The sequence below is a fragment of the Drosophila obscura genome, unplaced genomic scaffold (assembly GCF_018151105.1).
Source record: "Drosophila obscura isolate BZ-5 IFL unplaced genomic scaffold, ASM1815110v1 contig_25, whole genome shotgun sequence".
Taxonomy (NCBI): domain Eukaryota; kingdom Metazoa; phylum Arthropoda; class Insecta; order Diptera; family Drosophilidae; genus Drosophila; species Drosophila obscura.
Genome location: NW_024542812.1, coordinates 1670927 through 1683793, shown reverse-complemented (window position 1 = coordinate 1683793; position 12867 = coordinate 1670927). Strand labels below are relative to the sequence as shown.

The 12867-nt window shown below is 49.7% G+C and overlaps 1 protein-coding gene across 1 annotated transcript; it reads left to right on the top strand.

Annotated features, from left to right (window-relative positions):
* Positions 1–230: 230 nt before the first annotated feature.
* Positions 231–12437, top strand: LOC111079074. Its single transcript, XM_041594245.1, has 8 exons — positions 231–785; positions 2348–2587; positions 3451–3737; positions 6715–6838; positions 6940–6970; positions 7052–7638; positions 9717–10170; positions 11475–12437. Exons 1-8 carry the CDS (start codon positions 422–424, stop codon positions 12148–12150), a joined length of 2763 nt encoding a protein of 920 aa, XP_041450179.1. The 5' UTR covers positions 231–421; the 3' UTR covers positions 12151–12437.
* Positions 12438–12867: the final 430 nt, after the last annotated feature.

The window sequence follows — 12867 nt, the reverse complement described above, 5'->3', positions numbered from 1 at the left end:
AAGCAGCAACAACAGCAAGAACGTGCAACAACGACCGTAAAAACGAGTCAACAACAGCTTAAAACATAATCCGCTATCTAAAGGCAACAAGCGGATAGAGAGACGGCGAGACAGCAAGATAGAGCAGAAAACCAAGAGAGAGAGAGAGAGAGAGAGAGAGGCGAAACAGAGAAACAGAGGGGGAGGACAAGACTGAGACAGTGCCAGAGACGGGAGACGGGCGACGGGCGACGGGCGAAGGTAGACCATAGGCCGCTCCCCAGTGGGAGATGGGAGAGAACAAAGCGACATTGGAAGTGACGAGAAATCGTTGGTGTAATTAGTGCTGCCAAAGCGCGTATGAATCAAAAGCCTGGCCCGCAGCGGAAACGGAAATGCTGGCGACAGACGGCCCACTTAGCGGAGACGGAGGAGGCCACTAATGGAACAGCGCGCGATCATGTCCGACGTTGAGAAGGCGACTAAGATTAAGGGCAAGCAGCGCCTGCCAGTGGATGACGGAGATGCTGATGATGAGCCAGGGTCAGGGCCGTGCTCGGCGGTGGGGGTGGGGGTCAAGACCACGGCCACATTGATGGCCAAGAAGAAGAGCTGTCCGCGACGCTGCCTCGGACAGCTGCTGAAGCTGGTGCTCTCGACGCCCGGCCTAATGCTGCTGGTGACCCTCTACTCCGTGCTGGGCGCCCTGATCTTCCCGCTGCTGGAGGCGCCCCAGGACCTGACCAAGTCGGCGGCCATAGCCAAGAGCCGCGAGGACTGTCTCCGTGAGCTCTGGATCATAACGGGTGAGTGCACAAATATTTAATCGCCTACTCTAGTAGGCCGCATGCCGAATTTTGCCGCATTGTTCATAAATTACTGGCGGGGTTTGCCACACTTGATTTCCTGCAAATAGCCAAAAGTAATTCCGGCATTAAATGGAACACCGTTTGCCCATTAGTGCCGAGCAAATAGAGCCAATGCCAATATTTTAATTAGAATAAACCACAAATCCACTTTCACTGCCCACTGCCCACTTCCCATACCCACTCCCCACTCCACACTCCACACTCCACTCCGATGAATCGTATCAAATTGCATTTTCTATTGCCCCCAAATTGAATAATGCCCAAATATTTGCATAGCCAAATGTTTGGTCAGGCGCGGAATTTCAATAGTTTTTCCACCCATTTGCGTTTTGCTATCGTGCGGCTTATTTGTTGCATTGATTCACTCTAAATTAATTACTTTGTCGTACCTGCCATTGGCACGCCACTTCACGCGATTCGATGGTGGCCTTGAGAAGCCCTCCTCGTGAGCTTATGTTTGTTTAATTAAAATGCAACATCATAAATAAACCAATTAGCCTTAGCTCACTCGCATCTGTCTCGGTGGAGAGCCCCACCTGGCGTATGATTAATACGAAGAGCACTCCGTCACGCGCTTAATGATGTGCAGCATATCCATCCGCTCGCCCAGCATCTGCCTACCTACCCATGACATAGTTCATTTATCTTCCCCGCGAGCATGAGCTGGGATTTTCCAGGAGTATATTAAATTGGTTCAGCAAAAGGCGGAATCAAATTAGCTCTTCTTCCCAGCACATTTCTTAAATGAATCTGCATTTCGACTGAAACACAATCTCTTGGGAATGCATTCCATCAATAATAAGCAAAGAAATCCAATAAAAAATTCTTTGATACGAGCACTAATTAAATGCTAGTGTTCCATTCTTCGTTGAAGCTGGCGGAGCGTAGAAAACGCATTTAATTAAACACTCTCCAAGGGATCAGCTAGGCAAAGAAAAGCCAGAAAGGCATTTCCAAAGACAGAAAAACATTTCATCCTGTTGAAATGCTTTGGAAGGCCTCACAACAGACTCACAACCTTTGCTCTGAATGTTTTCATCGCTGAGTGTTACACTTCGAAGGGAAGCCATGGGCCATGGTGGGTGGGAAAAGTGTGCCCTCGGGGCATGCCTGGCGAAAAAGAGGTGTCATGGCCAGGGGGCGGCAGCACACGAGTCTCGAACCGTTATCGTTGTTGTTAACAAGCGACCCTGCAATTTGCCAGACCCGAACACGACATCAACTGCTAGCAAATGCCTCAAGACATTTGGCCCAGATCAATGGGGCAACGGGTGAATGTGAATGTGGGTGGGGAAAAGGTGAGCAGAGGATAAGCGATTTGCCAGCACTTGTCGCCCATGTCGATGGGCGGGGATCGAAGGCTGACAGAGGCTATCACTGCACTTGGCATGAAATTGCATAATTTGCACAAGGGTTTGGCCTGTCCTCGACACCCTTTCGATGACACTTAACCTTTTCTTTTCTTTTCCTCTCTTCACCATACCCCTCCCGAATTGCAGAGAAACTTAACGTACTGTACGAACGCAACTGGACGATGCTGGTCCATGAGCAGCTGCGTCGCTTCGAGGGATCCATTGTGGCTGCAACTCGCCAAGGAGCCGCCGGAATCGGTGGCGGAGCCAGCTTCCAGCCAGCCAGCGCCAGTGCGCTGGGCCACTTTGGCTACGATGCAGGCGATCCACAGAGCTGGACCTTCAGCGAAGCCCTGCTCTACTCCGTCACTGTGATAACGACAATTGGTAAGTTCCGCTTCCGCCTTCCGCCTTCCACATTCCACCTTCTACATTCAGCCTTCAAGAAGCCCACTTAAGGCGGCGTCTAAGCCGTTTAGATTTATGTTTGATGTTCATCTAGGGGGGCACCCAAGTTGGACCAGGAGCAGGAGCAGGAGCTGGACCAGGAGCTCGAGCTGCTTATTATGATTTGGGGCGTCCAGTGGGGAGTACTGCAAATATTTACACTGCGGGGCACTGCGGGCAAATAGACAACATGCCGACGCCTTCGAGGGCAAACTACAACGGCAGCAGACAAATTGTGTATACGCCCCCCGTAGGCCTAATCCAAATATTTGCATATGCCAATGCCGAACAATGTGAAGGGCGCGAAGGCCCCCCAAGCCCCGTGGCTTGTTGTTACAAATTAACTGTATCTGGTTGCCATTAACTTCCGGACGGACTGTGGCGTTCTCTCAGCGCAGATCCGGAGGCGTAAATCAACTGAGAGAGAAATGTTTAAGCAAGTGCTAGCCGTGAGAATTACGTTGCCGATTATTAAATTAAAGCGGAAAAAGATTTAAATTTCTAATGTGTATAATAATTAATTGATCGAGAATATAAACATTTAAACCATCAGTGAATCCCTTTCGGTATACTGTTGCCAATCGTTTCGTTGAATCATAACTATATACTTATACTCCTGGAATTGCAAAAGAGTCACCACATCTCCCGGAACTCCATCATGGGGAATACTTCTGTTGGGGGTATTTCCCATTTAAGCTACATAAATTTATATACTCGTATATAAGAGCTCGCTTGTGTGTGGGTTTTCTTTTGTTTTCAAATAAGTAAAATAAATATTTAATCTCGTTCTTTCGCTGGCACAGGTCATGGCAGTCTTACTCCCCGCACAGCCGCTGGTAAGCTGGCCACCATCTTCTACGCCCTCATCGGAGTGCCCCTGATGCTGATGTGCCTGTCCAGTCTGGGCACGTTGCTCGCCGAGGCATTGCAGTGCACGTACATGCGACTCTGTTGCCAGCTGCAAAAGCATCGGCAGAGGAAGAAGCCAGCTCAGACAGCTGCGACAGCGAAACCAACAACAACGACGACGACGACGACGACGACAGGGACAGCGACAAAACGACGCCAGGCAGCGGCCACTGGCAATGGGGTAAGTCAAACATGGCGTATGATTGATATTATTTAACAGCATGCAACAGCTGCAGTTTGTAGGAGCAGTGGCAAAGTTGACTGCAACTTCATCATGCTGACATTTTTATGGTTTTTAATTCGATGGCTGGAAGGACCCGCCGAGCAAAGTCACTCCGAGCCACGGGAGCAGCAACTGTTGCTGGTCGATCCAGCAAGTAGCTTCAGCTATTTGCCGGCCCTTCCATTTCAAAGCAAACTTTCGACATTGTTTCGTGTGTCCAGAGTTGCAGGGCCAAAAGTTTTGTTAGCTGCTATTTTCTGCTTTTCTCGCTTCAACTTTTCGCACTACTTAGCAAGTGTTTTTCCCTGCTCTGGCTGTAGCTCTGGCTCCACTCCCAAAAACTTATCCAGCACTAAGGTTGCGACAGCGTGGGTTGCTCTCTGCTCGGCTCGGCTCTGTTCTGCTCTGCGCCGATATACGGGTATGTATGGTATGGTAATGGCAAGCTCCTAGGCTGGCCTAATCCTGCCAGGATGTGATTGGGATCTTTGAACACCCCAGGAAATCGTGGCCTCAAAAGACGGAGGGAGTGTGCTTACAAATTCCCTAAATGGCTTATGGTCCCTTGTTTTCCGTTCGATTCCTTCCACCTCCTCCTTTTCGCCATGATTTCGCTCTCAGCTCCAGTATCCATTGGAAAATCAAAATGCATTTCGGGGTTTCCTATTACGACTTTTAATTACGACAGCAGAAGCCTTTTAAGTGGATCTCGGTCCTCTGATTCGGTTTCGGGTGTAAGCTCGACTTCTATTAACGGAAAACTGAAAGTTTGTAATTGATTTGGCCAAAAACAACAGAACTTCTTTTTACAAAAAAAAAGGGGAAAAGGAAAAGGAAAGCCCCCCCAAAATCAAGCGGTTTTTATTTTTATCGTTTTTTTGTTTATTGTTTGTTTTTGTTATCACTTTCTGCAAATGTGCCCGGACTTTTCGTATTTTGTGTTCCCGTTGCCGAATCTGGGCTGATCATATTTAGCAAGAAGAAATTAATTTTTGTTTCCCCTCCCCCTTACTATTTTCCTCGCTGCACACAGGACCTCCTTAATCTATGGCTGTAATACATGTTAGATGTAATACACATTAATGATGTAATAGGGTCCTATATATATATGTATGTGTATAATCATTTTTGTTGGGTGCCCCAAGCCCTTTTGTTTTGTTTGCGTGTTCTGTGCATTCGTGCATAAGTTTTGTAAGTGATTTGCTGGCCTCCCGTAATGACATTTATGCCAGGAGCCCCCCAGCGAGGAGCTCGAAGTTCCAGTATTTCCGTGTACGATTTTCACTATCAGTGGGGGGTGGGGAGGTCTTTAAAGCTTTAGGAATGAATGTATTTTGCATTCGCAGGTCGCGGTCTCCTCTTGTTGATTTTGCTACGTCAAATTTCTGTTTAATTGCCACTTTATGGTCATGTGGCAACAGTGGCGGAATGGCAGAGCAGCGCGAAAAAAGGTCATCACAACTTGGTTAAATAAGTAAATAAATAAGTGAGTTTGCGGTGGCCAAAGCAAATTTGATCGCGATGCCAGTCGCCTGATTGTCATCTGACAGCGCGGCAAACAAAAAGTTCATTTCATAACTTAACATTTTGAAAGCAAACTCGGTCGATTTTAATGAACTGCAAACTTCAGCCCACCCCCGCCCCCAAAAATGCCGAAGCTCTTGGCCCGCTGCTGTAAAACTTCACTGGTCTTTCGCCCATTCGACACTTTAAGAGTTGGCCGGGGCCAAAAACTTTGGCGCCCCGTTGCAGTTTGAGTTGGGTCAAATGCCTGCCGCATAAATTTCCACAAGTTTCCTCGTGCCTCTCAGGCAGGGCTCGTGCTAAGTAAATTGAAATGAGTGCGAGCCACTTTAATGCCACGAGGGTAAAAGTTTTTCCGCCATATAACAATTACACGGCCGCCGCTGAAAGGTACTTAAAGTCTGCTTATACATATACATATACTCGCACATACCTATAAATATGTGCATTGTAGCATTGCTCTGTTTAAATTAAGTAATTCCATTGGAATTTAATGTCTCAGTTGTTGTCCAAAATATGCAGCGCGTGCGGAATTCGAAGGAGTCTCAGTTGCCTGTGGCATCCGATGCATAAAATAGTTTTCAAGACTCTTTTGGAGCAGCCACCACTGGGGCATGTCAAATGCCACTCCGCTTGGAGTGGACTTGGTGAACAGCTCTGCTCGCAGATGCATTTAGCGACTCATTAGGGCGTAATCCAACCTGGGAAGATCACAAATGTGGCATGGTATTGTCGGCGTTTGAGGCTTTTCGGACACGGACATCATCCCCTGTATGTTTGTAGGTCGATAAGACTTAAGCCGGAGCTTGCGGTTTGTTCTGGGGACTCGCATTCGGCCCCCAAGGGATGAATTATTATCGTCATCGTGTTGACTGCTGCCACTCTCCGTTTTGCCGTTTGCCATTTTGGCATTTGGCTTTCGTCTTTTGCAATTATCATGACGCATGCTGTAACCGATCCCTGTCCCCGTCCCCGTCCCCTGCTCTACATCCAACCACAAGCCAAAGGACATGAGACGTTTCGTTTGTGTGTCCATCAGATTGCTCTGGCAAATCATGATGATGCCACAGAACCGCAACGAACATGATGGCAGGCATCAGCCGCAAACAGCTTTGTGGGCGGACCACGAGTATGACATCAGTCGCTTGGGTAGCCAAGAGACGGGTCCCCAAAGTCACCAGAGCCAGGAAGAGGGAAAGGGACGCGGATGCGGATGCGGACAGGGCATGCAAATTACGTGTTTTATTGACATTCCATCAAAACCGAAAACAGACTTGAAAGGAAGCCGCAACGAACACTTTCCGAATCAAGGGAACAACATCCCCACCCACCCTGATGATTATGCCAATCCAGCACATTTTACTCCGATGAATAGGGACAATTAATAAAGCCATGTCCGAACCAATTACAGGCCAACTGCAGGAGCTGCAAGTACGATGCGGCCCACACGGAGACGAGTCTTAATGAGTGCTACGAGTACGGACAAGGACAGCAGGCGGCGGCCAGGGGCAAGCTGCCACTGGATAAGCCAGAAGGTAAGTGAAGGAAGAATTTTCAGCTGTCAGCTTAACAATTGGCAAATCGTTAATCATCTTTTAACACGTTTGCTCCTGTCTACACTGCTTTCGTTCACCAGATGCCTGTCAATTGTTGCACAACATAAACCAGCAGCAGCAGCAGCAGCAGATTGCACAGCACCAGCAGCAGCACCAGCAGCAGCACCAGCAGCAGCACCAGCAGCAGCAGCTGCAGCAGCATTTTTACCAGCCACAGCAGCAACAGCAGCTTCAGCAGCAGCCGGATGTCATGCTAATGACAACAACAACAACGGGCAGCGCAATGCTGAAATATGCCCCGCAACAGCAGCAACTTCAGCAACAGCAACAGCAGCAGCAGCAGCAATTATCGACAGCGACTCTGCCGCGGCAACATCCACATCCACACCCACATCCACAGCAGCAACTGCAACAGAATTTTGTTGCCGTGCCCAGCAGCATGCTACGCTCAATGCCTCTGACTATGCCGCCCAATTGTTATGGGCCTGCCACTGCCACGATTTACTTTCCATTTGCACCGTCTGCAGCGGGCAGTCCGCAGCACTCCCACCATCTGGCCGCGACAACAGATGCATCCAATGGTCCTGGCTCTGGCTCTGGCTCTGGGCCAGGGCTGGTCAAGTACCACACGATTCACTTGCAGCCTGCCACCGCCGCGAAGCATCGACTGCTGGCTCCGGCAGAGCCTCCCATCGTGGGCCAAGGCGCCGAATCCGTGGCCACCCTGGAGGGCATAACATTGCCACCGCCGCCAGCCTACCAAACAGCCAGTATTCACGGTGAGTATTGTTCCATTCCGATGGCTCTGCGGCTCACCTTAAAAGGCTTCGATGCCGTCGGCCCAGGCGGGAGGGAGTATAGCTAATGAACGATAATGATAGTAGTCGAGCGGGAAATTTGCATAAATCGAACAATGAAAACTGAATTTAATTGGATCAACAATTTGTGTCAGCTTCGTGCACATGGAAAGCCGCAAAATGTTATCCCTGACGGCATTAGCCCTAACCTGGGAACAGAAACAAATCCGAACAGTAATCAATCAATCATACGCCCAGTTGTCGGCAGCAATGCTGTGCACTTGTCCCCCCTCCTATGTACGCTTCCCTGGGCTCATTTATGCGTTCAATTATATAACAATTTGTTGCCAACATCATCATCAGGCAACGGCAACGGCAGCAGCAGCCGCACCAGCCACAGCAACAGCAGCAACAGCAGCAACGCAGCAGCAGCGTGTTAAAATGACAGAGTTAAGCAGACATACTTTACCCACTGTGGCATTAAAAGTTTTCAACTTAAGCCGCTTGACATGCCGAGGCAAGGCGGCGACATAACAAGGACAAGGACAACATGCACTTGAGGCAACTTTCGACATGTGCGACAGTTTTATTGACGATAATGATGACTTGGCACAAAGACGATGACGGCAACGACAACGACAACGACATCGAAAGCGACGACAACGGTGATAAAGTGGGGTTTGTGGGGTATCCACGGGCTGCTCGTGCTCCTCTTGCTGCTGCTGCTTGTGCAACGCATGCAAAACTCATTAAAGTTAACAGCTCTTGTTGTTGGTGCTCTTCGTGTGCCACTCGCTGCGGCACGTGACGCTTTTGAGCAAGTGTTCGTCCTCCTGAGAATTCCGTTTAATTCCGCAACAAATTGCAGCGTGAGATTTGGCCATTTGTCAGCGGAGGGTTCCATTGATTCCATTATGCATGTTAATTGTCCTCAACTGGCACTCGGACACTGATCAAAAGGGATAGCCAGTGTCCCCAGTGCCCTTGCCCCCAACAACTACACCCACACCGAACCCTCCGCACCAGCATCACCAGCAACACCAGCAACGACCCTCTGTGGCAGACCACACCATTAAAGCACTGCCAAAGTTGCTGCAGCCATGCCACATGACCAAAGTCACTTTCAGAGGCCATTTCATGCACTCTAATGAATCTTTGTGAGCGTACTCCGTGTGTGCGTGTGCGTGTGTGTGTGTGGGTTAGGGTGCTGCTATTGCCATCCAAGTTTAAGTAAATATTTTCAAATTGGCCATGTCCGGACCCGAGACCGCATCGCGTTTTGCCAGCGTCCTGCTGACAGCTACCCAGAGAAAGATGTCCCAAGAGTTCCTTCCGTTCGTTCGTTCGTTCGTTCGTTGGGTCCTCGGTGCCAAATGTCAGCCCGGCACAGTGGTTTCCATTTGCTCTGAAAGATCAAGGGACGTTTGGGGCTGACACTTTGCTCTGGATTAGTTCATATGTTCTTGTCTGCTCCGACTTACCGGACAGAGCAGAGCATTGGACCCACCCACACTGCAATTTTTCGCACCTCCGGTGTTTGGCCCCACTGTACGTGCCGCCAGATGTTATTATAGCCTCTGACATTCTTCCTGCCACTGCCACTGCCACTGCCAGCCGCTAATGAAAGTCAACGACAAACTTTTCCAGCGCCGTGTGGGGTGGGGTTTGCTGGGGTTTTCTGTAGTTTGGTGGGTTGCTATCCAAAACCGTCCGCCACATTGTTGCATTGTTCGGCGAACTTTGCAAATGCAAAGCAAATAATTTTGGTTGTGCCCCCACCCACCCCCGCTAACTGCAGCTAAACTTGCACCAACGCACATCTGGCACTCCGCTCCCAATGCCACTTGCAGCGGGCGAAACTGGCGGCTAACGGGGCTAACCGTGTGTGGCAGTGGCAGCAGGAAGTTGCTTTGCCAAATTGTGCGCCAAACTTTTTGGCCAACATTCCATGGAGTTATATGCGCATGTAGTTTGGTTAATGGCTAATGATATTGTTCGCTCTGTGACCTGGAACTAAATTGAAATGTTTTTGTATTAAGATTTACTCTTGTCTCCTGCAGCTGTGCGGCGTGGAAAGTTCGTGACCAAACCGTTGCCACACGAGATCAATGCACTGATGGACTGTGGAACGGTAGCGGGAGCGGGAGCGGGTGACGGTGACGGTGATTTATCCAGCAGGCATGATTTATTGCCATATGCATTAACAACAGCAGCAACAAGCACCGCAGCAGCAGCAGCAGCAGCCACGGTGGCGACGAGCCCACAACTGTCTGTCGGCATTAAAGCTGCCACAGGAGGAGGCGGGGCCGCAACAATGTCCGATAACAGTTTTATAGCCGCAGGTGTCTGTGGCATGGCACCAGCATCAGCAGCGGGAGCAGGAGCAGGACCAGGAACAACACCACCAACATCCTCGAGTGCTGCGGCTACATTGTCGACCCTGCTATGCTCCAGCAACACTGGCAACGTGGACATCATGGAGGACGAGGATGAGCAGGAGCGAGAGCGCCTGAGGTACGTATCATGTGGCAGACCACCGGTCTAATGGCCACAAAAATGAGTTGGTCAGAGGTTAAGTGCCGCTGTCGCCAGCAGGAAATGGGCTAAGGCCACCTAATTCGGTTTTGCTATACAAATTTGGGCACTCCTCAAAGTCCCTCATAGGCTAAAGCTTTACTCTGTTGCAAGCACCATGCACCAATCGGAAGTGAAATTCGTTGGGAAACAGTTAATTTAATTGCATAAACAAACTTTCTGCATGCCAGCCACGCTTTAAATCAACACTCAACACTTCAGAACCAGAACGCGGCACAGTGCATCCCATCCCTTCCCATCCCATCCCTGCTTCCGCTTTGCTTTCAGACTTTGCGGTCGTTGTGGGCGGCTGTGTGGCGGGGGGGGTGCCATGCCATTTTCTGTCAGAGTGTCGAGAGCCTCGCCACGCCGCGGATGATGATGCTTTCCTTCGCCCTTTTGAGGGTGCATTTTGAGGATTTTATTTAATAAAACAGCGGGAGGAGCGCCAGCTGGTAATTAATTTTGACAGTGAACCTGTGCGCGCGTCACGGGTGGCGCCCGCGAGGGTGCAGCTGCGACTACTCCAGTTTCAGCCTTGCCTGTAATTAATTGTAAGCCGAGCAGCGCACTCACTCGCTCACTGAAACGAAACTGAATCGGGTCAATTAATCTCAGCCCATGCAACGTGTGGTGATTCCTGTTGAATCCTATTAGCTGCCAATTTCAAACTGTAGATATAGACGAGTAGTATTTACCGGCAGAAAAGGCCCCGAGGCTGTCTGCTCTTCGAGAGCCTGCCTGCTGGCAGGAGTTGAAGTGAATCTGGAGCATGTGTTTGCCAGAGAAGCAGCCAGACCAATAAATGTTTGGCCAAATTGATTCGACAAAGTCAACTCCAGAGACCGAATGCAGTTTGTCGAGTGTTCCCTCGAGACTGTTGCTTTAAAAGATTATTGGATTGACAGTCGGACTGCCAACAAATTCAGTTTGGATTGCTCCAATTGAATGTCGGCTAAGCTATAATAAATTTTGATATTTTTCCAAAGGGAAAGCTACTTCTGTGGCACTCATCGCAATACGTATACGCCGTGTGTACTACAGGCCCCAACATGGCACGTATAGAGCACGTTTTATGCCTTATTGATTGGCCCTGTCCAGGCAGACCTTTCTGTGTTCTTTTTACTGCTCGAAGTTGCCTTGGGGTTTGTTTTTTATACCTAATTGATTTATTTTATGGTCAGCTGCAGCGTAAAAATAATATATATTTCCTACCATTTTTTATTTCTTTTGCGCGCCGACAGCAACTGCCCGCATGGCACGCCCTCCCGGGTGCCGCTGATAGCCAGCCCCCTGAGTGTGCCCCAGGACTCGGGCTGTGGGCAGAGTGGCTCGCGGGGCCTGTTGAATGCCACGGCCGCCTCGTTCCACCGCCACACGATGCAGCCACTGAACCGCAAGAAGATGCTGCTCACGCGTCGCTGCCAGCGGCATGCCACGGCCGCCCTCTACGATGGCGCAGCCACCGCAACGGAGACCTCCGACGACGAGGAGTACATGCAGCAGGGCAGCGAGCAGTTCGTGCTGCGCAAGCTGCGCTACCACAGCGAGTCCGAGGACGGGCTGGACGAGGAGACGGAGGACGAGTGCGAGGAGCGGCCACACAGGGTGCCCATTAGTCTGGTGCTGCTCATCCTCATGTGCTACATCAGTGCTGGCACCGTGATCTTCGCCCTTTGGGAGGACTGGTCCCTGGTGGACGGGGCCTACTTCTGCTTCGTGACGCTGTCGACGATCGGCTACGGTGATTTCGTGCCCGCCCGCAGCTTCAACGGACCGGCGCTGCAGCTGTATGCCTGCTGCGCCTACCTGTTGCTCGGCCTCGTCCTGGTGGCCATGTCCTTTAGCATCCTCGAAACGCAGCTGATGTGGAAGTGCAGGAGGATAGCGGTGCGACTGAAGCTGGCCCGCACCGATTGAAACTAAAGTTATCTCCACAAGTCACTAATCACCAATCAATAGCAGCTCCAATGCTACTCCCCCAGCCCAGTTAACTGTATAATTGGGCATCAACTAGCCCCCTCCCCTCTCTGTGTAAATTCGTCTGCCTAGGAAAGTAATGCGTACTCTACTCGTATGTTGTCTGAGATTCAAATGAATTTGTGTAAATAAATAAATGGAATTTTGCAAAATTTGGAAATGTCTTCACTGTCCTTGTGGGTCATTCGATAGCCTCTCGTGGACGCTGCCTGCATGCTAACTAGTCACTCCGGACAGCTAACAATACCTGGACATATCTTGGCCGCTTGTACAAGCAAAATTGAGAAAGTTTTCCCTGGCATATCCATCATAAATATTCGTATTCGGCAAGCTCCTCGGCATAATGAGTAACATAACCTAATCACATTAACATATCGTACTTTATTGCCGTATATTGGCCCTCTCCGATGCCATAAAAATCAAGGGGCAAATGGCATTTATATTTATCTTAATTTTACCCAGGAAACTCGAAGTGTGGCATCAAGAACGAAGAAAGAAGAATAAGAATAAAGAATAATATGACTCATAATACCTGCGCTTATCCCCCGTGAATGTCAGCAAATAGCATCAAGTTTCTGGCTAAAATGCCACACAGAAACACAGGGCAGTAGCAGGGGCAGGGGAAACACACACGTACACTCGTACTCGTAGGACCCT